Below are 26,601 nucleotides of genomic sequence, written 5' to 3' on the forward strand. Positions count from 1 at the left end.
GGAGATCTAAAGACTAATCAGAGGGGATGAGAAAGCAGTGTGATGACAGAGCAGTGGCTTTAGGGACCCTGGGATGGAACCGCTCTGATCTTGACCTTGCTCATTGTGCAGGGGTGGCGGGTAATGAGAGGCAGCCCCATACGGGAAATGGTGGCCATCGAGTCGCTTCCTAAAGCTTCAACACGAGGTTTGGCCACATTGTATTGGTCGCTCTGACGAGAACAGACGCGCAATCAAAGCTTCCAGCCTTCGTTTTCCAACACCACCGGGGTGCACAGTCTCCGGCAGGAGCTAACGTGGCTGAAACGTGCTGACGGGGCTCTGACCCCGATGCCCTTCGAGGCGCCCGCGCCCCGTTCATTCATGGGACTAAACTCAGATCTCAGGAAGCTAGAGTTATGGTCAACTTAAACACTTGTCCGGGTTTTTCTCAGTAGTAAGGTCAGCCTGGTGCCAGGTGAGTGTGGAGAGGGTTTGTCACGTCCCAGGCAGTGAGCCTGTCGCAAAGCCGGGCCGACACCGAGCACCGGGGGGCGGCCATGAACGCGAGCGCGTGCGCGTGCGCGTGCGCAGCCGAGCCTAGCGCGTGGGAAGCGGACGCCGGCGTAGAAGGGCGTGGCCGTCCGCTCCCCGCCCCCTCTGAGCCGCGCCGGCGCAGTCGGAGAAGAGTGAGCCGGGCCCGCACCTGCGCGACCGAGGCCCCGAGGCTGGGGTGGCGGCTGCGATGGAGCCTGAGGCGCCGCCGAACGAGCTGGTGTCGGCCGAGGGCCGGAACCGGAAGGCGGTGCTGTGCCAGCGCTGCGGCTCGCGGGTCCTGCAGCCGGGGACGGCGCTCTTCTCCCGCCGACAGGTAGGGGGCCCGGAGGGCGGAAGGGCCGGGGGAGGGGAGGCGGCCGGGCGAGTCCCCGCCCGAGGCGTCGGGCCTCCGGAGCGTCTGGAGCCGGCGTCCGGGTCTGTCGGCCCCTCGGGCCGCCGGGCGGGGCTGTGGCCAGGTTCCGTCCCGCGGAGCCCCGCCGACCCCTCCGACGCGCGTCCGCCCTGAAGGGGCTCCAGGAACCCCAGCCGGGTGGGGGGACCGAGTAGCCGCGGGGACCCGGACCGTGCCGACGAGTCACACGGCAGGTGGGGCAAATGCCTCGAGTCCCGAAAAGCCATTTTGCAGGAAGTCCTAATTTTTATTTTCTTCAAGTCACGAGCCTTACTTAGCACCCTTCGTACCGCCGTCACCCACGTGAGAAGGGGGGGAAATGCCGTTTTGGTCAACTTCCATCGAGGGGTCACTTGCCGCAGGAAGGCGCAGTGTCATCTCATTTCAGCCGCGTGCTGCCACACAGAAGTCTCCCCCAAAACGGGCTCCGCCCTCAGGACCTCTCCCGTTGGGAATTGGGGTGCACGGTAAGCTTTCGGGGAACGCCAGCACCCAGTCTGTAGCGGGCTGCTGGCGTCTAGGGATGGAATTCCCCGGCGCACGACGTCCGTGGTACCGAGGCCGAGAACCGTGGCGTCGAGCCTGCGAAGCACCCGCAGGTCTGTGATCTCGGTTGGTCCTGCGAGATTATCAATATTCGTTGTTTCTACTGTTCATACCACCGGCCTGTGAGTTCCCGGTCCTGTCCGTTCTCGTTTGGGGTGTTTGACATAACAGTCGCCATCTCGAGCTTCTTCTGTCCCGTGTCCGCCCGTGGACGGGGAAGGTGCAGACGCACGGGCACTGGCAGGGCCTTTGGGGGCCGCTCGGCTTTGTGCGTCTCTCGCGTGGCGGCCTCCTACGGTGTTCCCAGAGAAACTGGCCAGAGTGGTTCGCTGGCCACCCCGCGGCCCGAGGCTGTCCCAGTGGCCCGCCCAGGCTCTGGGGACAGGCGTGCACCCACCACAAGTGCTCACAGAAAGGGAGAGATTACAAAAGTTGCCAGAAGATTGCACTGTATTGTAACAGTGTTTATTCTCCTCTACATTGTAGCGTGCTTGTCAATCTTTTACGATGAGAATGTATTTCTACAGAGAGAAAGAAAATACTTTGTTTTTAAAAAGGTACTTGAGATACAAAAGTTAAAAAGTTAACAGTTCTTGAAAAAGCAAACTGAGACCCCCAACAGAACCTCCCGGAGTTGTGGCTTTCCTATCCCCGAGGCCCTGGGGCTGCGGTCCTGACAGCAAAGTCAAGCCACCTGCTTAGGGGCCTAACTGGCACTGTTGGCCCCCAACCCACCAAGTCAGCTGCCTCAGCCTAGATATTAATTTCTTGGTTGCTACCCAGTCGTCGTCCAGAAGGCCTCATCGTGTTCCACGCCTTACATCCCATGCCCTGCCCCTCGCAGTCAGGCCGGCTCTGCAGGGAGTAGGTTGGCGTCCTGTTGCCAGACACACGCACACATACGCGCCATCGCCATCGTGTGGGCCTGACTTCAGGATCTAAACAAAGATGGGGCTCTTGGGGAGGAGAGGGAAGGGTTCGTAGTAGCATTTCCCTTAACACTAATCAGACAGAGGCAATGGGGACCCTGCGAGAGGGCCGGTGCGCCTCGTTGGATGCCGCCTGAGTGCTGAGGCTCAGGTGCTCTTGGATTTTCTCCCCATATGTGTAGTGAGGGTGTGACTTCACACCTACAATACGGGGTAAGTCAGAAGTGCTTTTAGGAAATTCAGGCCCACAGAAAGTTAGTTAGGACTAGGATCCAGGTTTCCTGGTGCCTGAATTTTGATTCCTAGCTCTCCTCGCCTCTGCCTGTTCCCATTTTCCCTTAGGGTAAAACAAAGCTTTAGGGACTCATGTAAATGTCAGATGAGGCAAAAAGAGTGACTGGAATGACAATGTGATGGCGGCAGGACTATCCTATTTTGCGATGTCCTCAGATGCCATCTCAGGTGACACAGCACAGATACCTGTTTTAATCAGCCAAGTGCTTGCACGACGGGCAGTAGGAATGTTCTGGGTCGCCCCTCATCCCTGCGGGGTTACCCTATGGGGCCTCACCAGTGCACCTCCATGTATTCAGTGCCCGTTAGGAACTCTTGGGGACTTCCTAGCTGTGATGGGGGGGGGGGCACCTAGTCATCCCTACGAAAGCATTTTCCTTTTTTGGACTAATGTTAGTCCTTTTTTTTTTTTTAATTTTTAAAAATTCTGCTTTTATTGTGCTTGCCAATGCCAGACTAGCACACTGAGAGTTTGGGGGTGTGTCGCGGGGTGGGAAATAAGAGTACTGGCAGCAGCCATGCGGGGTCATGGGCTTTGCTGGCATCGACTGGGGCAGCCGAAGGTGTGTGAACTAACCGAATGGAGAGCGTGAAAGGAGGTGTGTGCATGTTTGCTGGAGGCTTTTTCCTGATGACCAGAAGGCATATGGGTTAGAGGGTCAGGGTCCTAGGGCTAGCAGTCCGAATTCTAGAGCTCGATTTTCCTTTTTAACATTCTTTTTTAAGTCCAGCATATTCATAATAGGGAGAGGATAGAGCAAAGCCGGATATCCTATATTTATTCTTTCAGCAAATGTCTGAGATTTGCTCTGTGTCAGTCCTATTCTAGGCACTGGAGATACAGTAGTGAACAGAAAGGTAAGCTTCCTCCTCTCCAGGGCTCGCCTTCTAGTGGAGGGAGGAGACCCATGGTAAATGACGAAGCCAGTAAGTCAGTAAGGTAATTTCAGAGAATGGTGAGTACAAAATAAAGAGCCGAATGGCATAAGGAGTCTTTGGGGGTGATGAATGTGCTCATTATCTGATTATGGTAATGGCTCATTGACGTGAACCTGTGCCAGAATATATCAGATTGTACACTTTGAGCATGCACTATATGTGCCAACATAAGTCGGTAAAGCCGTTTTAAAAAATAAAAATACAGTGGGCATCCTGAAGCCAATTCAGATGGCTTGGTTAGGGAAGACCCCTGAGCAGGTTACTTTTGAGCTGCCTATCAAGAAGGAGCTGGCCTCGCCAGGCCCCTCGGGCACAGCACACTTACCTGTTTGAAGATGGCAGGAAGGCTGGTGTGGCTGGAGCACCGTGAGCTGGGGGACGACGAGCAGGTCTGGCCTTGGAGCCAGTGGGCAGGAGAGCAGTGAAGCCAAGTTAGCACCACAGCCAGTCAGGGTTCCTCTTTCACAGCGCTTCAGAATCAGGGCCCAGACCACAGGCGACAGGAGCCACCCTGCACCCTCATCTGTCACTCGGTGATGAGAGAGCCCTTGTTTGGTTCCATTCCCAGAAAGCACCGGGCGCCATGCAGAGGGTACGGAGAACGGGGTGGCGGTGACTAGGCTGCCCAGCCTTGTGGTCCTGCCTCTCTCCTCTGCAGCTCTTCCTTCCCTCCATGAGGAAGAAGCCAGCTCTGGCCGACGGCAGCAGTCCCGAGGGCGACCTTCTCCAGGACCACTGGCTGGTGGACGACATGTTCATGTTTGAGAACGTGGGCTTCACCAAGGACGTGGGCAACGTCAAGTTTCTGGTCTGTGCGGACTGTGAAATCGGACCCATCGGCTGGCATTGCCTGGATGACAAGAACAGTTTCTACGTGGCCTTGGAACGGGTTTCCCATGAGTAACGGGGGGTGGGGGGCTCAGCTCCACCCCCAACTGTAAAAGCTGCTGCTCTCAAGAACGGGTACTTAACCTGGGCAACAGCCTCCTCTGTCCGAATACAAATCACACGTGTCGCACGTCCAGCGGGGCGTGCAGAGCGTAGTCCTGCGTCGTCAGCTTCGCTTGTGCCTCTCGCTCGGTTCACTTGGTATCACAGCCTTTCCTGACCTCCCTTTACCCCCCGTGTAGGGCCCAATGCTCCCACCAAGCTCTTATCACAGCCGGAGGTCTGCCTGGGCTCTTACCCAGGGGCCCTTGTGTCCTGCCCTGGAACAGCCATCGTCCACCTTTTAGCAAGAGGACACATGACAGATGGTGCTTCTGTGCTGACAGTTGAAGCTCCACCTCCTGCAGGGAGCGTACAGGTGTCTGAGAGCGACTTTGTTGTAGGGCCAACTGTATCTGCAATAATTTAATTCCTTTTAAAAGAAGTATAGCATTTCCAAGTGTCAGTACTCAGACTGCTAATCAGACACTTCGGACACACCTGATACCGTGTGTGAGCGCCTCTGCTCCAGCTCCACAGTGACCTTGTGTTGGGAGGGTGAATGTGGCCCCTCTTGCCGTCACATTAGCACCTCACTGCTGCAGCCGATAAGTTGAGGATCAGATTTTCAGCTCCATCGGGCGGCCACCCCAAGGAAAGCTCAGCCTAGGCTGTTTCCCCAGGATCTCCAGGGACCACGGTAGAGGCTGCGGGCGATGGGCCTAGGCCTTTGTCCAGCCACACAGGAGTTTGTGGGTTTGTCTTATGTGGACAAGTAACGCTTCCTTTGTTCTTAGGAGACCAATCCTTTAAAGGACAGTGAGTGTCATCATGTACTGAACCTGCAGGGCGTGGTTCTCACAGTTTCGGTTCATTTGGAATATTTACCATCCCAGACGACAAACTTCGCATCCAGACACCTCTGATTCTGCAGCTGTGGGGTTACTCCGACAGTTTGGTGCTGGCAGACTTGTTCACCCATTGAGTAGCTTTCCAGTTGTGTATCACTTCTCTTCTGGAATGACTCGCCTTCGGAGGAATCTGTGTGAGCAGGTTCAGCTGTGCTCTCCCCCCCCCGGAGACCCAGGAGGCCTGCACTGGAGTAGAGACCCTGCAGCCTGCAGTCTGTTCGCGTGCATCTGGCTTCTGGCTGCTTCCTGCGCCCTTCTCCCCACAGCTTACGCTGAGGGCTCAACTAAAGTGCAGGCAGTGGGCACAGTTTTGCAACCCGCCCCTTCCCTCTTCCCCAGTCAGAGCCTCAGTGAGCTCCAGTAGAAAACGAGAGAACTGTTTTCCAGAGAATCGGTCAAATGTCCATGATTATGGCATTTGCAGAAAAACAACTGTGAGAATTATCCACTCAGGTCAGAAGGAACAAAACCAAGTAGATGCCTCTGGGGCATGTGGCCCCTCCTCGCACAGCCAACGTAGGCAAAGCATTTTTTACAATTAGGCTTCGACTTTTCTTTCCTTTTTTAATCACAGAAATAATACATGTCATTGCAGATAAATACAAAAATGGGTACAAACATTTTTTTAATCACTCATATTTCCACCACCCAGAGATTGCCCATGTTAATGTGGTGTTTATCATTCTCAGTGTTTTTCTACATGTCCATGTAAACATGTATTGTTTGGTAAAACAAATACCAGATCACACTGTACTCTTTTATAACTTGCTTTTTCCACTTAACAAAACATTGGCTTCTCATGTTAGTAGATACCCATCTATGTTCACCACTGTTGTTAGTATTCCATTGTATTTTACTGTAATTTATTTCAACAATCCACTATTAGATTGTCTCCAGTTTCTTATAAACAGTGTGATACAACGTGCATCCTGTGCTTACGTCTGCATATGCATCCCCAACTACTTCCTTGACATACATTCTTACAAGTGGGATGGCAGGGTGTGAGATGGACTCACTTCCCTGAACCTTTCTAACACTGGGTATTTATTATCATTAAAAGAATATTTTGCCACTTTAATAGGAGAAAAAAATAGTATCATTGTTTTGATTTGCATTGATGTTATTTCTAATGAAATTTTTATATACCTATTGGTCATTTGTATTTCTTTTTTGGGAACTGCCAAACATTGTTGCCACAGTCGCCAGAAATATCGAGTTGTTATTCTGCCTTTTCAGTTTGATGTGAAAGAAATAAAGGCATTTAAACAGTGGAAATTAGATTCCTGCACATTCTTGGGAAGAATATATATGTAAAAGCAGAGGAGGGAGGAAACCTGAACCTGAGGGTTTATCTTGAGGTCTGTCAACAGATTCATGAATCACTTAGCATCTATGATAAAATGAGCATGTCATCTCTTCGTTCCCCTCACATGCTAGACTCTCAGTAAAAACGCCTGAGTCAGCTGAATGCTGTTTGCCGTAGGTAGGTAGGTAGGTAGAGGTAACTCACGCCTGCTGCCATGAGTATAGAAAGCTGCGGTTCCTGTTGGGGAGAGCACTTGACTTATCCAAGGCCTAATTGTTTCTACAAAGAAATTTTTTTAACACAGAATTGGAGATGGACAGTGGTGCACTGACATTTTACATATTGTTACCATGACATGCAGAGGCTGCTCAAGTAACTGACATGTGACTAACAAGACTTCTTCCCTGGTAAGTGTGGACAGGTCGTTTGGAGGGACCACCCACTGAACGGCAAGTAGACAGGCCGGCCAGAATGTTAGTGAACTCTAAAGGCATCGGAGGGCTGACATGACCTTGAAAAAACTGGACCATGGCGAAGGCGGAGGCTGGAGGAGGAGGGCTCAGGGGTAGCCACTCTTCTGGGGCATTTGCCAAAGTTGGAGGCAGCAGTTTGGAATGAGGCTTTCCAGAAATAGGGGACGGGGATAGGCCTGGTGACTGTCCCTCAGGTCTCTGCCCCCCAGAAATAAGGGTGAACCAGAAGTAGGAGACGCCAGGCCTCTCAGAGCATTGCAGTTAGATTGAGGTGATCCCCAAACCTTTGGTGTAAGCAAACAAAAACCCTCTCTAGAGGAACATGTCCTAATCCTGGAATTGTTTCCACAGACAATTTTGCTAATACAATATCCTGAATGAAGTGAAACGTAACCAAGCAGGTGAGACAAGATAGTAAGAAAACCAGGAAAGCAAGACAGTGGAAGCAGGCCCAAAGAGGCTGGAGATGACCTTCCGATAACTGCTTACTATGTTCGAGGAGGTACACGAGTTTCGTCATTTCAGTGGCTACCTGAACATGTGAAAACACGTGAATTTTGGAATTTAAATCCAGTAACCAAAATGAAGAGTTCAGGGCAAGGTTTTAACATCAGATTAGGCACAGCTGAAGAGAAAACTAGAAAACTGGGAACCAGAAATTAATAGATTTGCAAGACTACAACACAAAACTTTATACAACACAACAGAGAGAAATTAAAATATTTATGGGGCCAGAAATCTACAGCCCACAGGCAAAGTCCACTCAAGCCAGCATCTGCTTTATTCCGGCTCAGGAGCTGTAAGCTGAGGATGACTTTTACCTTTTCAGTTATGTAAGTATCTACAGAATAGCCTCAGCTTAGCCTCAGCCCACAGAGCCTGAAACAGTTATTCTCTGGTCCTGGAAGAAAAACATGTGCCAACTCCTGACTAATACTGGAATTGTCTACTTTCCCCCAGACTGATACACAAATTTAATAAAATCCCAATTTTAAAAATCCCAAGTTGTGTGTGTGTCTGTGAAATTCAATTCTAAAAATCATATGAAAATGCAGAGAACTACGAATAGTCAAGACAGTCAGAGAGAAGGACAAGATGGGAAACTTTCTCCGTTGGATAGAACTCCTAGTTTGTCACAAAGATAGACGGGTACACTAAGGGAACCAAACAGCTCAGAAATAGACCCAGGCAGATGGACGCAGTGATTTGTGGCCAAGGTGTGTAACAACTTAGGGCATGAGGGCACCTTCTGAAATGCTGGGAACATCTTGTTTTTAAATATGGGTGTTGGTCATGTGATAAATTAAGCTGTACTTCTTTTGTGCACTTTTCTGAATATGTTATACTTTCGTAATGAAAAGGTTTTTAAAAGAATGTAGCTAATGGTCCGATACAAAGCCCACTTTCCTAAATATTAATTATCTCCCTCAAAATTGGATGGCATTTGTTTTCTATTATCTCCAAAACCTATACACGTTTACAAATTAAACCCTTGAGTCTCTAAATTTTATAAGCCTGGGGACCAGGGACATCCTGTTTGCCATGGTACCCTGGTACCTGGCACAGTGCCGGCCAATCGTAAATACCTGTGAAGGGAATTGAAAATAAACTCCACTGACTGCTGTGTCATTTTAGCAGGACTCATTTAAAGTAATTCATACCGGTTTTCTTAAATGGAGCCGCCCAATAGTGGGGAGAACTACAGGCCACGTTGGAGACCTTCACAGAGTTTTATATACTTTTCTAAACTTAATTTTATAAACTACAGGAAAGTTGGGGGACTAGGACAATTAACTCCCGTGTGCTCACTACCTAGATTCAGCATCTGACTCTCCTGTGTGTACTTTCTTTTCAATTTGCTGACCTGTTGAAACGTGTTTTGGCTATTACAGAAGGTACAAATCTGGTTTTGTGCCTAAAAAATTAATAGTACCCCAAAATAAGAGCAGCTTACCAGTATTCAAACTTTCCCGGTTGCCACAAATGTGTTTTATAGTCAGTTTTTCAAAGTCAGGGTATAATTAAGGATCAGGCATTATGTTTGTTATTGGTCTCTTAAATCTTTTAATGTAGGACAGTCCAGAATTTTTTTTTTTTTAAAGATTTTTATTGGGGAGGGGAACAGGACTTTATTGGGGAACAGTGTATATTTCTAGGACTTTTTATTAGGGAACAATGGTGTGTTTTTCCCAGGACTCATCCGCTCCATCCAAGTCAAGTTGTCCTTTCAATCTTAGTTGCAGGGGGCACAGCCCCCGATCCCTTGCGGGAGTCGAACCGGCATTTTAGGTGTCCTCGTCCTCACGGCCAGCAGAGGGCAGTAGAGGCCACCGCCTGCCGCCGTCCACACTGACGCCCTGTAAAGTCCCAGGGTCCCAGAACCAGCGATGTGAAGGGCAGGGGTCTTTAGCCTGGCGCTGTGAACGTCTAACATAACTTTTAAGGATCCTTATGAGCCTTTTAGGCAAGAAGGTCTATACCTCTATTCTCAAAAGGAGAACCGTTTCTAGCACACGAGCCGTGCAGAACGGTCAACTGGGGAACCTCTGCCTTGCCTGCCGGTTCCAAGCCCTCACACCCAGCGGAACACTTGGGGTCACAGAGGGCTCTGTCCCACCTCAGCCTTCTCAGGGCAGACGTGTAAAGTCATCCAACCGGAAGGAGAATCATGCCATGAGGCCTCCTGGTAGGAAAAGCCACCCCTACCCACCCACCTGGGGCGGGGCTGGCAGCCAGTCTCCCACCTGCCTGGGCCTGTCTGAGGCTCCTGGGCAGAAGGGTGTTCGGGCAGCCGCTGAGTAGTGGGCCCCCTGAAGCCCTGGGGCTGTGCCCGCAGGAGTAGGCCCCCAGCAGTGAGTGGGCCTGGCGGCCTGGGTTCCACTGAGCCTTGTTGGCCTGACCTCAGAAGCTTTGCCAAGCACTCTCCTCAGGCACTTCACTCGGTGAAGGTTGGAAGCCTGGACCCAAAGCTGCTGCTGGGGGTGGGGGTTAAGCGCAGAGCCGGGGCTCAGCTGTGGGCTTCTCCCCAGCTCCCCAGGAGGGATGGCTGTCAAGGCCTCCCTGTTCCCCTGCCCCTGGCCTGCGCTGGGCAGCAGGAGGGCAGGAAGCAGCTGCTCCTGGTAACGGGTGTGGCAGGCAGAGGAGGAAGGAGGTCAGCAGGGAGACAGCTGGCCTACCTTGGGGGGCACCCCGAGGCCTCGTAGGGCATGGGGGGGCTCCTCCTCCCGCTTTGCTTCCTCCCCGCCCCCACCAGAGCAGTGGCTCATGGTGTTGTAAAACTGTGTTTTTATAGCTTTTGAACGAGCGTTTTAAAAATTGGGAGGTCTGGGAAGCATTTTTCTCAGTCTGTTGAGATCTTGCTTCCAGCTGTATCTCTGTTCAACTCAAATAAATTTTTGTAAAAATTCTCTACAGGTTTGGAAGAAAATAAAATTGGGAGGTCTAACATACTTGGGGTTTCCAGCTTCTGAAAAATCTCCAGCTCTGGCACACCAGGTAGATAACCCTACCTGGCACTGCCCTTCAGCTGGGCAGACCCTGCCACAGGCCTAACCGTGGGGGCCGAAGGTCAGCTATCAGTTAGGACAACACTTTCTACTAGCTTCCTCCACCTGTTTGCCTGTTACCTGAGGGCCCTGGGGACACGTGACCAGGGCCCAGCACCGTCCAGGGAGAGGCTGCTCTGATGCGGTCTCGGTCCCCTGCTCACATTAGTCACTCAGCTTCCAAGCCTGAGAAACGTCTGTTTGACTCATCTCTTCTGTGCGCCCTTCCCTGGGGGCTCCAGAAGTCACCCCTCATCTGGGCCCCTTAACACAGTATTTCCCACTTGATCAGGAGCTGTCGCAGCCAGAGTCCACGGCCTTCCCCTGTCACCTCTGGTGCCCAAGGCCTGACACGCAGCTCTCCTTGGCTCTCACAGCTCCCTCTGTGGAGAACTGTGAACAGGAGCCTACGTGATGGGCCGGGCCGGGGGGTCGACACAGAAATACGAAATCACAGAGGTTGGAGCATGGGCAAGCATTTCGAACAAGCAATGCAAGGCGATTCGATGGTTCATAGGCCGCCTTCTTATCATAGTTTTAGGATTTTGAGTTTAGGTATTAAAGTCACCATTGCCAGGAATAGACGTGTCTGAAATGGGGAACTGCCTTTTGGAACATGCGCAAGGATTTGCTTTTCAATATGTTGGGCTTGAAATGACAGGAAAAGAGCCAACAGAGGGTGTCCGTCATCAGTTGGGGGTAATACACTGAGGCCCCAACTGGAGACCCCTGAGGACTCTGGCAACTTAGTTGGGAAAGGGGAGGGAGAGAAGGAAGGGCGCGAGATGAGAAGGGGCAGTGCCGTGGATGGTGACACATGCCGGGCACCTGGCACATTTTGTTGTCTTGGATTCTAACTGGCTCCCTGTTCTGACCCCTTCGAGCCAGTCTGCACGCGGCAGCCGCCTTTCCAAAGCAGGGCCAGGCCCTTCCCCTCTCCTGCTTAGAGCTGGCCGGTGAGGCTCTGTGCTTGCAGGCTTCTCTAGACCCTGAGTTGGCTTCTACAGCTTTTTAAAATCAACTGCTTTATTGAGATGTAATTCACATACCATAAAATTCACTCTTTTTGATAGTATACAGTCCAGCAGTTTTCAGTACATTCACAGAAGTGGGCGCCATCACCACAGTCAATTTTAGAACATTTTGTCACACCCAGGGAAGCCCCGTACCTGTCAGCTGTCATGCTCCATCCCCTCCCCCAGCCCCTGGCTGCTGATCTGCTCCTGTTTCCATGGATTTCAGCCTTTTGCAGGTGGACACCCAGTTGTCCCAATGCCATTCGCTGAGAAGACCCCTTTCTGCCCCAGCCCTCCTCCATCTCGGCTCCCCAGTGAGCCAGGTTCCTTGTCACTTCTGGTCCACTTCTCCATGTGCCGTTCCTTTCACTGGAGAATCTCCCTGAGCTTCTCCCACGTTACGTGGCCATCTTCCCTGGTTATCTGGCAGGTCTAGGCTTAGATGTCACATCTTCCAAAAAGCCTTTTCTAAGCCCCCGGCAGTTTGTGCTCCCCCGTACTTAACACCAACAGTGTTGTCGTATGCCTGGCGCATAGTAGGCACTCAGTAAACAGCTGATGAATGGACGAGGCCCAGAAGCCAAGAAGACTGTTCCCAGGAGGAAGACTAGCCAGTGTTGTGAATCGCTGCAGAGTTAAGGAGAGCGAGGCCTGAAAATATGCCGCAGTTTTGACTCCTTTTGTCATTACAAGTCAGGAGCAGTTTCAGCGACACCCAGGATGCAGAAGCCAGTGGGGGTGAAGGAGGGACCGGGCGTTACAAAGTATGAGTCTGTCAGCAGAGGAGAGGATACTTTGGCACTATGAGCAACTTAAAGGGATACAGTTCAGAGGTATTTTATTGCTACGGGTCCATCTGCTACTTTCCTAAACTTACGGGAGTTTGGCTTCTCATGTTGTCAATTCTAGGGACGCCGCTGCCGCTGACTTCCCCAGGCACGCTGCCTGTAACTGTGCACATTCGAACGTGTGTCTGCGCACACAACACCCTGCACTGGTGCTGAGCTCAGCAGCTCAAGGACCTAAAGATTCTGGGAGTGACCAAAGCCTTTCCTCACCTTGGGCTAAAGTGTACCTGCCCCAGGAAAACACGCTCTGTGAGTCGCTTGTTTGGATAGAAAAAGGAAGGCACGGGTCTGCTGACAGCTCAGCGGCACCAAGGCACGACAGTCTGTCTGTCCTCGTGGCCTTGCACGCCTGTCACTGGAATGAGGTGGCTTTACTTTTTCACACCCTGCTGATTTGTCTTCAGCTCTGAGCTGCTTTCCTACTTTGGCACTTTCCTCCCAGTGGTTCACGTGGCCAATGATGAACCCACCAACCTGGTCCGTGCTCACCTCCAGCCTTACACAGCTCGCGTTGTACCCCACGCTTTCCAGAACTCTCTCCCGATCCGTCTGCCCTTCCTTCCAAGAGGCGGCCCAGGGAGGCAAAGCTGATACGATATGCCGTTGTCAGTGTACGCTGGCTGGCAAGGGTGGGCACAGGGCTGGGTGGCATGCTCTTGGGGACCGCCTCTTCCTGTCCCTGCTCCTGTTTCCCATCTGTCCTCTCTTTCAGTGGAGGCGATGTTTAAGTCCTGCTACTAAAAGTGTGTCCTTCCTCCAGCAACACCGCCTCCCCTGGAAGCCTGTCAGAATGCTTCAGTTGGATTAGCCAGAACCTGCATCTTAGTGACACCCCCGGGAGCCTGTACGCACACGACAGCTTAGGCCTCGTCAGCCCTTTGATGCTGACTCCCTGTGGGTCCTTCCAAGTCTCCTTCGAGCCTGAATTTTATAGCACATGGCTCAACTGCTCAATAAATATTAGCTATTATTATAGGTACGGGTCTTTTTGCTTTCGCCCAGTTCATCCTCCCAAAGCTCTCCTTTGAAGAAGATGGGTTAGGAAAAGCACTTCAAGAAGCCAGGAGCCCAAGGTTCTTGTCCCAGCTTGGCCGCTGACTGTGTGACCTGTGACCCTGACCCCTGAGCTTAGCTCCTGGTCCAGAAAACGGAGGGAATTGGACTGTGTGACTCTAAGGCCTTTTGTAATCCCAGCGATTCCGCCTTTCTTTAGCAGCTCACTTTCCATCTGCATCCTCCTTCCTCATTCCTGATACATGTGTCTGGTGGGGAGGGACCTGTCTGCCAGGTTTGGGTTCCCAGGACACAGTCCTGCTTTTTCTCCTCCCTCTTCTCTCTTTCCCAGCTGCCCTACTTGTCTTCATGTCCCCACTCCCCCTGGGGAACCCATCCCCTCCTTGGAGCTCACGCTTCTCTGCCGGATTTCTCTCATAGGTTTGAAGGTGAGATTCTCCAGTCTTCTAGTGGTCTCACCGCCCTTCTCCTGCTACACCTGTCCTGGGGCACTGACAAAGGCAAAACGTACCTCCTTTCGTAAAAGAACACGGTTTACCCCAATGGCTTCTAGAAGCTTTGCCAGGAGAGAGGCGGAGTGGGCTTCATGAGGGTAGTGGAAGGACTTCACTGACACAGGCAGGGCTCTGTCCCCTCTGCAGCTTCTGTGGCCTTCACCTGTCGTGCTGGGAGCACTGCCATCACTCGGCCCTCTGTGTTGCACAGTTTTCTGGAACACGCAGGAGAGAGACAGAATCAGAGAAGGACCAGCCGCTTCCTTGGGACACTTCCTTCCCTGACATCAGCCTGGCCACACGGACCAGTCCTTCTGTCTCTCCCTGGCTCACCATCTGCCCAGCCGGTGAACACAGGCGTACAGGCCGCTGCCTGGCTCTGTCCTTCCCACTCTCCTTGGATGACCTTCCCCACTCCCGTGGCTTTACAGACCGTGCGTGTTGTATGAGTGTGCGCGCACGTGTACACAGGTCATCTCACACACGTGTGCACACACACACCGCTAACTGCCATGGCACATCTGACCAGCAGCCCTCGCCCGTGTTTTGGGTTCCCGATTTCTCAGCTGTTCATCAACCAGGATGAGCAGGAGCTAGCTCGCCTCTAACAGAGGGAAGAGAACTGCCGATTCTGGCTGCCTCCCACACCTGTCCTCCCCATTTTCCTGGGCTCAGTAAACACCACCACCGTTCGCCCAGTTACTCGGGAGAAATCCCGGAGTCACCCTTGATGCCTCTCCCCTCAACGTGCCACAGTGCATTATGTAGTCCTGTGACCTTTTCTTCCGAGATGCATCCAGAATAGGGTACTCCGCCAGCATCTCACTGCTGTTTGGCAGCTTTCAAGACGACACAGGGGCAGCTCTCAACCCGCATGTAAGTGCATCAGCGTACAAGGGCAAGTATTGTTTTGTGAAACTTTTGTTCTTTTCTGAGACTGTTGGTGTGTAAACGAAAGTGCTGGAGATCACAGTCAAAAGAGAGTGAGGCCGCGTGGCCTGACGGGGAGCATGGGGGCCTGGCCGCAGGGTAAGAGGCGGCCAGCGGTGAGATCTGGGATAGGGTTTCCATGTCCCCCTTCCTCAGCTCTAAAGAAGTCAGCTTGGTGTTTGGGGACCAAAGGCCCAAGGACCATTCCAGTCCCAGCTCTGTTACTACTTGTGTCACTTTGGCCAATTAACCTTTCTGAGCCTTAGTTTCTCCATCTGAAAAATGGTGACAGTATCCACCTACTCTGCAGTTGCTGTGTCCAGTAGTCTAGTGACTCCCAGCCACTGGCCCTGTCTTATTCCTGGTAGTACAGCGGTTCCAGTTCTCACCGATCACACCTTCCTGCCAGGGGAGAGAAGAAAGGAAATTAGCACTTAGGATTTTGTGTGTCAGACCCTGTGCTCAGAGGACAGGAGACACAGTTTGGTGGAACTCTGTGGTTTCAGGCGAGCATCGTAGGGGCCTAGTGTTGTGTGCAGGTCTGACGTCATTGGTGTAGGGAAGACTTTCATCCCAGACATTGGGAATTCCAAACTTCCCAACTCTCCAAGGCCAGCGAGCCTGTGAGGGGCCGCTCAGCCCAGAGCCCTTAGTTAGTTAGGGGTGGTGGCAGCTGCAGGATGTCAGCCTTTTGCAGCAGCACAAGGTTGGGAGTCCAGGACCTCCAAAGTGGCCCAACCAGAATGAGAGGAAACACCGGAAGCCCTGGCCTGGCGTGGGTGACTCTGCCCCTCCCCACACCACGGCAGGGCTGGTGACCATGGGAACATCCAGCTGCTAGTGTCTGTTGGAGGCTCCCTGGGGAGGGGAGGCCCTGAGCCCTGATCCCCTCCTGCTGAGTCAGCAGAGAAGGGTTCCAGGACTGGAGAGGAAGAAGAGATATTTGATTACCAGGTATCGTCCCTGGTTCCAGACCAGCTTCCCAGGGACAGAAGCCCAGAGATGAGACCTTTGTCATGGTGTGAGCTGATCTGCAAGGGGGGCGTCAATGGCTGGCCCTGGGGCAGAGGTACCTAAAGAGACCCCAGCAGAGGGAAATGAGAACGGCAGGGCCACGGGGAGGACAGTTTATCAGGCCTCTGTGGCGCCCCCAACCCCCACGTGCTGATCTGCTTCTGGCTTCACCTGGCAGCCAGATTTTCCTCCAGTCCAGTCCAAAGCTCCATCCTCAGCCAGGCGGAGCCACCGACACGCGAGCCAACCCCCCTCCCCCCTCCCCCCCCCCCCCCCCGCCAGCAAATATTTGTGGAGCTTCTACCAGGTGCCTGGTGGGGAGGTGGGGGAGGGGGGAGATAGAGACCATCACTCCTTCGGTCCCCGCGCGGCTTGCAGTCCGGTGGAGTGGTGAGCGTAGGGGAAGAGGGCAAGACGGCCGCGCGGAAAGACAATCCCGAGTTCTAAGTGCAGTACCAGAGCAGTAACGAGGCGTTGTGGGAGGGCACAGGAATAAACCGCGGAGGCAAAGAAGGCTGCTGCCACCAAAGACTCCAGGGCACCAAAAGTGGTGGGAGAGATGATGGCACTGAATTGGCGAGAGGAGCTGAGATGGATCGCGAAGAGGCCGAGGGGAGGCCTAATCGCTGGGGAGAGGGAGGCAGAGAGGAGAATCAACAGGCCTGGTGGGAAGGTGGTGTCAGAAGAGGCGCAGTACCAGGAATGTGCAGAGCCGAGATCAGGGCGGAAGGGAGCCCTGGAGAGCGGCGGGCGGCGGGGGGACGTGTGTACAAGCGTTGGGGGTGGGGGGAGCGCCCTACACGTGCGCTACGTGCTGCGCGAGCCTCCCCGCCAGCCCCCCCCCTCGCCCGCCCTGGCCGCTGGGAGCCCGGCCTGCCCCCCTTCCCGGAGCCCGGTGTCGGGCGGTGCGCGGGGGCTGGGGCCGGGGGACAAAGTCGTTCCCAAGTCTGGAAATCTGGAGCGTAGCCTTTCGATTTAGGCCACCGGAAGAAACGCGGGGGGCGCCACCTCACAGGCTGGCGGACCTAGGGCCGCAGGCCGGGGGGTGGGGTCGGGCAGGTTGGGGCCCAGCCCGCCGGGTGAGGACCGAGACCCCTAGGAGTGTGTCCAGAGGACCCGGGGCTGCACAGATGGGGGCGGTTGGGGGACGGAGGCCCGGCGGGGCGGGGTGTCCGGGAGTAAGGAGGGGTTCCTGGAGACGTGGCACTCGGAGGGGGGCTGGTTCCGCCACGGCCGCCCCGGCTCCGACTCCACTTTCCCTCGGGAGCCCGAACCTGACCCCGTCCAGGGCTCGCGCCCAGCGGTCCGGGAGACCTAGTCCGAGGGCTGCAGGCGGGGGTTGCCCGGTCCGGCCTCCCGGGCATCCCGCGGTGGGGACCAGACAATGCGCCCGGGCCCCGCCCCCAAGGCCGAGCAGCCAATCGGCGCCCGTGGCCGGGCTCTTTAAAAAAAGAAGGGCCGGCGCGGCGGTGTCAGCTGGCGGATCCCTCCGCCATGTAAACACGCATCATAAAGGGCGGGGGCGTAGCCTACCGGAGCCTTCCCGGCCTTGGGTCCCCTCACTGCCTGGGCGACCGCCCCTCTCAACGTCACAGCTCTGCCTCACCTGGGAGCCGCAAAATCTCAGCACTCAGGGCCACCACCGGAAACTGAGAGCGAGCTTGGGAGCTGCGAACAGGAGGGAGTCCTGGCACACAGAACGTACACAGAGCTAGAAGGATGTCCTTACGTTGTTCTGTGCGCCTCGATTAAGTAACAGTCACGACTCATGTATGGCTACAATTTTGCTCAAAGTTATGCTTACCTGGCTTGAAGGATGACACTGTTAAGTGTGAAATAGTCTTGGTGCTCTCCCAAGAGAGCATAGGACAGGAATCAACTCCAGCAAGACCCTCAAAAGCGCAGAACGTCCTTGACAAAGGGCAACGAGGATGACCTTTCTCCCTAACATTTTATTATGAAAAATTGTCAAATACTCAGCAAAATTAAAAGAATTTTGCAGCAAATTCTTCCCTACCCACCACAGCACCTAAATTCTACTTAAAAAAAAAAAATTGCTATTTCTCGTATCTATCTCACACTGATGATTCTCTCTCTAATCTGATGCCAGCTGCCCCTTGGCTTAAGTCTCCACTGCAGTGGGAAGCAGAACAGGCTCACCTATGTCCCAAAGCGCTGGGGAGCTAAGAAACAGACTACCTTCTCCCAGGACCTCTCTGTACTCTTTTGGGGAACAAGTACCTCCAGGAAGAGTCTATTGAAAAGGCGGCTCCCCGTCCCCCATTAATTGGAGAACCCTTAAGGATAGAGACTTCCTCTCGGTGAATCTGAGAACAGGCCCAGGACTCGTGATGGCTCCTAGAGGCCCTGGCAGACAGTCCTTTCATGGGTTTGGCTGTTTGCTGGATAAAAGGTCTTTCTAGTGTGGAAGTCCTATTTTTTGAGTTTCCTCTCTCCCCTTTTCTAGGGCAGGACACTATCCTCCCTCCCCTAAACCCCAAAAAGTGCGTCAAAAGTGTTGAAATGTCTTAAAGTCACTTAACCTTTCTGGGTCTCCATTGCCTGCTCTGCAAAATGGGGATATAGCAGGACCTACCCAACAGGATAGCTGTGAAGATCCAATGGGCCAACATACTGATATATGCAAAGTATTTACATCAATGCCTTACAGTCAGCAGGCGTTAAATAAATAATAGCTCTTTATTATAAATACGTTAGTAACTCTCCAGTTCTCATCTCTCCCCTTCAGCTTCTTGGCTAGTTCCACTGTACCAAAGACCCCCAAACTCAACACGTGCCATAGTAAACACACACTCTCTCTCTCCCCAGACTGACTTCTCGCTTGCATAATGTGGGTGAATGGCCTGCAATGCCAAGGGGCCGGCATACACACAGGCCTGTACTCCCCTCACCAGCCCTGCTAGGCTCACAGACCATGCTGCAGTCTCTTTTTGCAAGTCAAAAGGACTAAGCCCTGAGAGACTCTCAGACCCCCAGGATCTACCTGGCACTGATTGAGGCCTCTGGGGTAGCCATGGCTTTGAGCGAGAACTAAGGCAAACCCTCAGGTCTAGTGCTTTTCAATATGGTCATTTATTCACACAGAAAAGCAGTGGGAGGAAAAGCCTCCTAACATTAACCCGTCACAACGCAGTGTAATCCCCGCAATAGAGCCCTCAAGGTAGCAATACGTTAGTATTTTGTAACAAACCCATCCCAGAGTCAATCAGAAGCCAGTGCAGGGGTTGCTGGTCCTGGAGGTCAGTCTGGAGAGGATCTGATCTCTCTGGGGAGTGAGGTCAAAGCTCAGAGGTTCATGGAGCAGCTTGGTCCTCTGTCAATTGAGACCGCTATGCAAGCTGTCAAAGTCCTGGGTTCTTAAGGACTTCAGCAGAGCCCTATGACATCACTTTATCAGTCCTTGCAGCCTTGTTTCCTATCAGCCCATACAGCTGCTGCACTGTCCATCTGGTGGTGGTTACTTGTACAAACAAGTTGTCTTCATGGGAAATTTCCACAGCACTCAAGTGTCCAACCAAGATGGAGTCACTCTTGCTCATATAAAACCACACTTTCAGCGGCCCTCTACACAACCCCAGCCACCTAATTATCCTGGATATCTTATTGTGCGTCCCCCATTCATCACCACGTCCTAATTTTACATCCTCCATTTGCATCCCTTCCTCCTAGTGAGTGGCACCGCTGCCTGAATTTCTCCTCCGGGTGGCTCCAGTCTTTGGCTCCTTTCACACCCATGAGAGGAGCTTGGGGACCACTCTTTTCTCTGCAACGCCCCCACCTTGCAATACACAGAGGCTGCATCACTTATGATGCGAGTGAATTTGAGGAGGTCGCTTCACCACGCTGCGCCTCACTGCCCTTATCCCTACGGCGGGAACAAGAGTCCTGCCTTGCGGGGGTTAAGGGCTTAATCACCGAAGCCCGGAGAACTGAGCCCAGGGTCCAAGGCTCAAAGTGTCAGCTCATCCTTCTCTTGTCACTATTGTTTTCCCGCCTCCACGCCTTTCTTCCGGCCGAGCTGCTGCCGGTCCCCCTGGGGTCTTCCTGGGGGTGCATCTCCGCCGAGGCACGTATCACCCACCGGGTGCAGCCACCACCGGCATAATGCGACCCTGCGTGCCCGCCTCCGCCAGATGTGGCTTCTGGAGAGAAGGGCCTGGGGCACGTAGCAAACGGGCAGTGGATACCGGCTCCCGGGACCGCAGGGGCCCCCACAGCCCCCGCTCAGGCCCGCCCCGCCCGTTCGGGGGCGGAGGGGTGGGGGCGGGGCGGGACTCCTTTTCCTCGCCGCGGCGGCGGAGGCGCACGGCGTGGCTGGCGCAGACGCCGTCGTCGTCGGCGGAGGAGGAGGAGGAGGAGGAGGAAGGCTGAGGCGCCCGAGGACGGCTGAGGAGCCCGGCGCCGCCGTCGCCGAGCCGCAGCCCGGAGCCCCGTCCTCGTCCCCGCCGGACCGCGGCGATGGAGCCGGCCGCCGCGCCGCCCCCTGGCCCGCGCCCCGCGCCGCCCCTCGGGGGCCCCGGCCCGCTGGGCGAGTTCCTGCCGCCGCCCGAGTGCCCGGTGTTCGAGCCCAGCTGGGAGGAGTTCGCCGACCCGTTCGCCTTCATCCACAAGATCCGGCCCATCGCCGAACAGACGGGCATCTGTAAGGTGCGGCCGCCGCCGGTGAGTCAGGCGGGCCGGGGCCGGGGCCGGGGCCGGGGCCGGGCCGCCGGGAAGGGCCGGGGCCGGGGCCGCGGGGGCCGGGGGGCCGGGGCCGGCGGCGGGGACCTCGGGGCCGGGGGCGCGGGCGCTGCGGGCCGGGAGGGGGCGCGGGCGCCGGAGTTGTGCGCGCAGCAAAGTTTCAATATGGCGGCGGCGCCGGGTCCTTTGTGTGACGGCGGCGGCGGCCCGAGCGGCCCTCACCTGGGCCGGCGCCCTGCGGGCCGGGGCGGGGGCCCGGCCGGGGCCGAGGTGAGCGGCGGGCGCCGGCGGGCCCGCGGGCGGGGGCGGGCGGGCGGGCGGGGGCGCCGGCGGACGGGAGCCCCGCCGAGGGCCGGGCGCCGGGCCCCCTCCCCGCGGGCTGAGGGCCGGGCGCCGCCGCCCCCCGGGGCTCGGACAGGGTCCCCAACGGCGGCGCCGGCCGCGGGCCGAGGCCCTCCCCGAGCCCCACGCGCCGCGGCCGCGCGCGGCCTGCACGGCGGTTGGACGGCTCGGGCCGTTGGAAGGAGGTTTAACCGCCGTCCCGCGGGGACGCGTCGCGCGGCCGCCCCCGCCCCGCCCCCATCCCACCCCCATCCCACCCCCACCCCCCAGCTGGCTCTTCGCGGTGACATTCCGAGTCGCGGGGCCGTGACGTGACCGAGCCGCGGTGCGGGAGTAACTCGGGAGAGCTCCGGGCCCTCCGCCGCGGCTGAGACGCCGGCGCCCGGCCCAGGTTTCCCGGACGAGTTTGCAGACGGACGGGGGACACGTGCCGGGAGGTCCCTGCCGGTGGCGCGGGCGCCGGGAGAAAATGGGCGACTCCGCGGTGGGCAGGCGGCCGGCGCGGGCCGGGCTGCGGCTCCCGTTCCGGACACTTCGCGGGGCCTTCCCGGCGGCTTCGGGAGGGGCCCGTGAGCGGTGTCGGCGTCGGGGGGTCCGTCCCTGAATGGGCCACTCGGCGGGGGCTGGGTGACAGCGTGTGCGGGGCGGGGGCCTGCGCCGGGGCCCCCGTGGCGGCGGCGGAGCAGGACCGGGAGCCTCCTGCTTCCTTTCTTCTCTGGGCCTTTTGGAGGCGCTTTTCCCAAAAAGGTAATGTTGCTCCGCTGGGGCCTGGCCGCCCTGTCCTCCTGTGGCCGAGACGCTAAGGTGAGCCTCGCAGGGTGTCGTGGTCTGGACGGCCGGCGACACGACGGCCACCATTTTGTACGGAGGGCAGTGCACCCCGAGCCTGAGGACGGGGGTACGGAGCTCGGCGGTCCGCACCCGCTCCCAGGCTCCGTCTGGAGGCCGCCTTTGTTTAACACGCTCGTGGGCCGCAGGGAGCCACTTGGGGAGTGTTTGTTGTTGATAGAACCGCGAGGGTGACAGCGTTCCTGAGGCGGTGTCTCTCCACGAAGGGTCTAAGTGGAACAAAGGCTTCTCAGGAGATGTAAACAGTCTTTGTACTGGGAACTGTTTTGTTTTAGGAAGTGGACTGTGAACAAGTGGTTTCATACAGTTGAAATAAAGCAGCAACAACAAGGTATGAAATCTTTTTCTGTGGCTGTAGCTACATCACGCCTGTGTTCCTAGACGACTTTTGCTCACTCAGTTGTTGGAATACAATTGGTTCTTTTCAAATAGGAGCTGGGTCTGTGGGTATTTGGTTGTTAGGAGGTTGAGGGGAAGAATTGCAAAGCAGGTCCTTTTCCTTTTGTTCATTGTATCGAATGGTACTTATCAGCTGCTTTCTTAGTGGGGGCTTGACTTTTGAAAACTTGGGATTCACAGAAATTTGAAAATATACTAAGGTAAATGTGATAAAAGGTAATACATCAAGAAGACTGTGCTCAAATCCTGAGTTAAAAGTTTAAAGAGGAAAATAAACTTGTTTCAAATTACATCAAGTATGTAGGATAGCCAAACTTGTTTCTTGTTTCTTTTACTTTTCAATTAATCTGACTTCTGGTTTTGTTACCTTTAAAATGCAAATTTGTCATTTCCTCCTTGATGTACTTAAGTATGTCTTTTTAAGGACAAATTATGTTTTCCATGTCATTTTGTGATAGTTGGAGATGATTAATTTTAGGGGTATAACTATTTGGCAGAAAACAGTTGGCTGCTTTGTAAATACTTTTTTGAGTCTCCCAAGTTTGAATAGAATATAGTTGATGGCTTTAATAACTTTCTTTGTTGTCCTCAAACATCTAACATTTGGCCATAAGTAGGCAGATTCCACAAATTTCTTTGGTAGTGTCCAAAAGTCAGGGGTTTAAATTTAAATCAAACCCCAGATGACACATTTTTTTCAACTTTAACTCCTGTGGTCATTAGTTTGATCCCTTCGTGTAAAACTTAAGTGTTTTACAGTCAGCATGTTGGAGTGAGTCTATTAGTTTACCCCTAGGAACAGGTAAGAACTTAATCCTTTCTTTGTATAATAGAGCTCATGTCCTGTCTTTGCAGCCTGTCATTCTCCCTACATTTAGGTTTGATTGACGAAGGCCTAACCTCGATTCCCAGTTTCCTTGATGTCTGTCATGAAACTTTTCTCTAGTTGTGATACTTTGGCCACCTTAAACCCTTAACATTTGGAGAGAAGGCTTATCATCCTTGAACGAAGGAAGAATTTATAATTACTTTTAAAAATGATAGCTTTATGGAGCTATAATTCATATACCGTCCAATTCATCAGTTTAAACTGTGCAATTCAGTAGTTTTTAGTATTTTCACAGAGTTGTATAAGAATCACCATAGTCAGCGTGAGAACATTTTCATCACCCACAGGAGAAATACCACATGCACTTGTAACTACTTTTTAAGACAGATTTAGGACTGTACTGCTCGGGGGATAAACTTTTTTCTTCTCAGTTGGTAGGAGGCTGGATTAAGTCCTACAGTTCTAGGTGGAATCTGCCTTAAACAAAGCAAAAACAAACTTCATTTCTTGTAGTCTTTGTATGGGTGTTTAGCTACAGTTGACTTTGCCATTGGTAAATTGGTCACCCTGGGAGCCACAAACATATCCATCAAGTTGTACTCTTAGTGAACTAATCAACACAGTTAATAGACTTTCAGACTAGACTGTGAGTGATATTACAGATAAATGAGGCAGCTGGAGAGTCGTGTCCCACCCCTACTGGAAAAATGTCCCTCGCTGTGATGGTAGTATTTGTTTTTAAACATGCAACCTAAACCTTTTTTAAAGAGCAAATGAATACAGAATTGCGTTTGAAAAGTATTAGTAAATGTTCTTTATTAAAGCTGGGGTTTGAATTATTGTGTTATTTATTGAGAGACACTGATAAGAGAAAGTTATTAATCCCCAATTTCATTCTTTGTCTCTAAGGTACTTAATTTTATGATGTGTTGGCCTAGACTCAGAGTGTTTCTGGTTAATAGATTAGTAGTAAAATTATGTGTTTAATTTGAGGACAATAACAAAGTCCAGGATGTTTAGGATACTTTAATATAGGCAGACAAAAATCTGCCAATGAGAATTTTCTTTTAAAAAAGCAAAAAATATTGTAAACTATTCAGTTAAAAAAAGAAAGAGTCTGGTTTATGTGCTGTAAATGGGATCTTTTTGTAGACTTGCATAGCTTCTCATTGTTGTCTTAGTGGGACCACACTAAGGTTTGACTACAGAAAAGGACAAAGAGCTCATGCCCCCAGGTGAAATGTGGTGAGGTCTCTGGACCGATGTCCCACGAAGCCTGCTGTGTGCCTCTTCGCAAAGGCCATCTGTAGAGTGAAAACCAGGAACCTCGAAAAACCTTCCTTCCTTGCATAGTCCTTTCAGTTGGTCTGTGTTGAGCTGGTGGTGTGGTTCTTGTTTTTTTGTCCTTCTAAGAGAATTTGATATTCTCTGGAGATTATGCTAATATACTTGTTTTAAGTGCAGAAGATCATTGCCAACCTCAAAAAAAATTTTTTTTTTAATTAGATGGAATAAATGTTGGAAACTGAAGGGCTGGCTGTACTTTCTTTTCTGAAGTTTCTTTTACCGTGTTTCCCTAAAAATAAGACCTAGCTGGACCATCAGCTTTAATGCATCTTTTGGAGCAAAAATTAATGTAAGACCTGGTCTTGTTTTAATATAATATAAAGACCGGGTTCTTATATAATATAAGATCAGGTCTTGTATTCCTTTTTGCTCCAAAAGACGCATTAGAGCCGATGGTCTGACTAGGTGTTATTTTCGGGGAAACAGGGCAAGCTTGGGTCTCTTGAAGAGAAGTCACCAGGGATCCCTTTGGGGTGATTGGATGGGTGGAGTGATACTTCGGGAAAGTGTTATCACGGGCTTACTGCCATTTACTTTGAGAAATTTATACTTGGACTTTAAAATCTGAGTTGTGAGAAACTTGATTTAGACATGACAATTGTATGCAGCCCGACAAAGATTTCTTAAGCATTTAAAAGAGAAAAGTTAAATGAGATGTTGTTACCTTTGTACACCTCCCGAAATTCTTCCAAAAATGTTCCTTTTCTGCCATTAACTATTAGATGAGTTCTATGGTGAATTTAGTTTTTTATACTTCCAAGTTTATGAACCAGACTAATGAGGAAAAGCTGCCTCCAGAGCATTGAGACTTTTCTGTTTCATAATTGTAAGGTATTTGGAACAAAGATGTAGAATTGGACTTGAGTGCCTTCTTGTAAAGTCCCTTTTGCTTTTTGAAGCGTTCACGTCTTTAATTGTAGACTGTTCCTCTTAAAGCACCACTGCCATCCGTCCGTCTTTAGACGTAACCTGGAGCCCTCCCAGCCGTTCATCTGTTTTGTTTTATCGTGATTTAAAGTTTCTTCCTGGATGTAAACACTAGTTACTTTCCTCTGCCAGAATCATCACTTCCACGGTGTGAATTAAATTTTTTAATTATGGAAATGTTTAGGCGTATACGTGAGCATGAAGAATCTAGTCCCTTTAGCTACTTTCCCGGCTGTAAGACAGCAGAAGGCAGGGTACAGCGTGGGGTGAGAGCGCACCGTGGCCGTCCCTTGTTGAGAACAGCTCTGCTTTTGTCTTCCTCCGGGTGTGAGTGACCTTGGGCACTCAGGGACGCGGTCCCTGCCTTCAGTGAGTGACGGACACTGTCTAAGTTGCACTTCGGTTTTAGTCAGTGGGTTTGTTGCGCATTTGTTGGAACCTGTGTAGAAAGAAACGTGACCATCTTCAGGCCAACTCTTGGCACAAGTTTGGTGGTGGATGGAGGGCATTCTCCACTCTGTCTGCTCGTTGTCGTTTCCTATCTGCCAGACTTCCTGTCAGCAGCACGGAGCTGGGAGTCAGGAGTCTCCAAGAAAGAAGATGAAGCCCATTTCTGGAAAGCAGCTTCATGGAGACAAGAACGAAAAGGCCCTAATGAGCTGTTGGTCAGACTGACTGTTAGGCTCACTTTTCTGTGAACAGTGCTTTGACTTGCAGCTTTGACTGCAGTTTCTGTCTCAGCAGGGTTGCTACTTAACATTTATATGGTATCAGATGTCCAAAATGAGCAATTTAAAAGTCAGGTCATTGAAAAATATTTTCTGTCAGTAACCCTTTACAATCTAAGTCCCCGGAGCCCCCAGTAATAACTTCCTTTTTCATATGGGAGACTAGTTAAACAGTACCAGGCAGAGTATCACATAATGAATCGTTTTTCAGAACTTGTCGATTCCATTTCCCTTGGCAATATGTTTTACATCAGGTGTGAAATTTAAGGACTGTTTTGCAGGGGTAAAAAAATGAGCTTCTATCAAGAGTGTATGTGGATTTTTACGAATTAGTAATACTTTTCAAAAGTCAGTTCCTCTATTAT

The 26,601-nt window shown here is 52.6% G+C and overlaps 2 protein-coding genes and 1 long non-coding RNA gene across 6 annotated transcripts in view; 2 read left to right on the top strand and 1 right to left on the bottom strand.

Annotated features, from left to right (window-relative positions):
• The first annotated feature begins 623 nt into the window (after positions 1–623).
• On the top strand, positions 624–6,851 carry RABIF (RAB interacting factor). The gene is made up of 2 exons (XM_033099673.1): positions 624–850; positions 4,295–6,851. Exons 1-2 carry the CDS (start codon positions 725–727, stop codon positions 4,538–4,540), a joined length of 372 nt encoding a protein of 123 aa, XP_032955564.1. The 5' UTR covers positions 624–724; the 3' UTR covers positions 4,541–6,851.
• A 3,844-nt stretch (positions 6,852–10,695) lies between these two features.
• On the bottom strand, positions 10,696–17,646 carry LOC117018657 (uncharacterized). 4 transcript variants are annotated; one of them, XR_004422279.1, is made up of 4 exons: positions 16,052–16,179; positions 15,404–15,502; positions 14,188–14,385; positions 10,696–13,282 (listed from the first exon to the last, which is right to left on the bottom strand). It is a non-coding gene; the product is annotated as an uncharacterized LOC117018657 (long non-coding RNA). The 4 variants fall into 4 exon arrangements; XR_004422278.1 differs by having other exon boundaries at positions 10,696–12,586; positions 13,152–14,385; XR_004422277.1 differs by lacking the exon at positions 16,052–16,179 and adding an exon at positions 16,571–17,646 and having other exon boundaries at positions 10,696–14,385.
• A 2,915-nt stretch (positions 17,647–20,561) lies between these two features.
• Positions 20,562–26,601, top strand: part of KDM5B (lysine demethylase 5B) — a 49,471-nt gene continuing 43,431 nt past the window's right edge. The window contains exon 1 of the mRNA XM_033099805.1: positions 20,562–20,797. Within this exon, the coding sequence (XP_032955696.1) occupies positions 20,594–20,797 (204 nt within the window). The 5' untranslated portion in view covers positions 20,562–20,593. The remainder of the gene's footprint in view (positions 20,798–26,601) is intronic.

Source organism: Rhinolophus ferrumequinum, chromosome 27 (genome assembly GCF_004115265.2).
Source record: "Rhinolophus ferrumequinum isolate MPI-CBG mRhiFer1 chromosome 27, mRhiFer1_v1.p, whole genome shotgun sequence".
In the NCBI taxonomy this organism is placed as follows: Eukaryota; Metazoa; Chordata; class Mammalia; order Chiroptera; family Rhinolophidae; genus Rhinolophus; species Rhinolophus ferrumequinum.

Excerpts from the sequence above, each read along its gene's own strand:
- RABIF (XM_033099673.1), top strand. The coding sequence starts at position 725 with ATGGAGCCTGAGGCGCCGCCGAACGAGCTGGTGTCGGCCGAGGGCCGG. Across the intron at positions 851-4,294 it reads CGCTCTTCTCCCGCCGACAG|CTCTTCCTTCCCTCCATGAG; the intron begins GTAGGGGGCCCG and ends TCTCCTCTGCAG.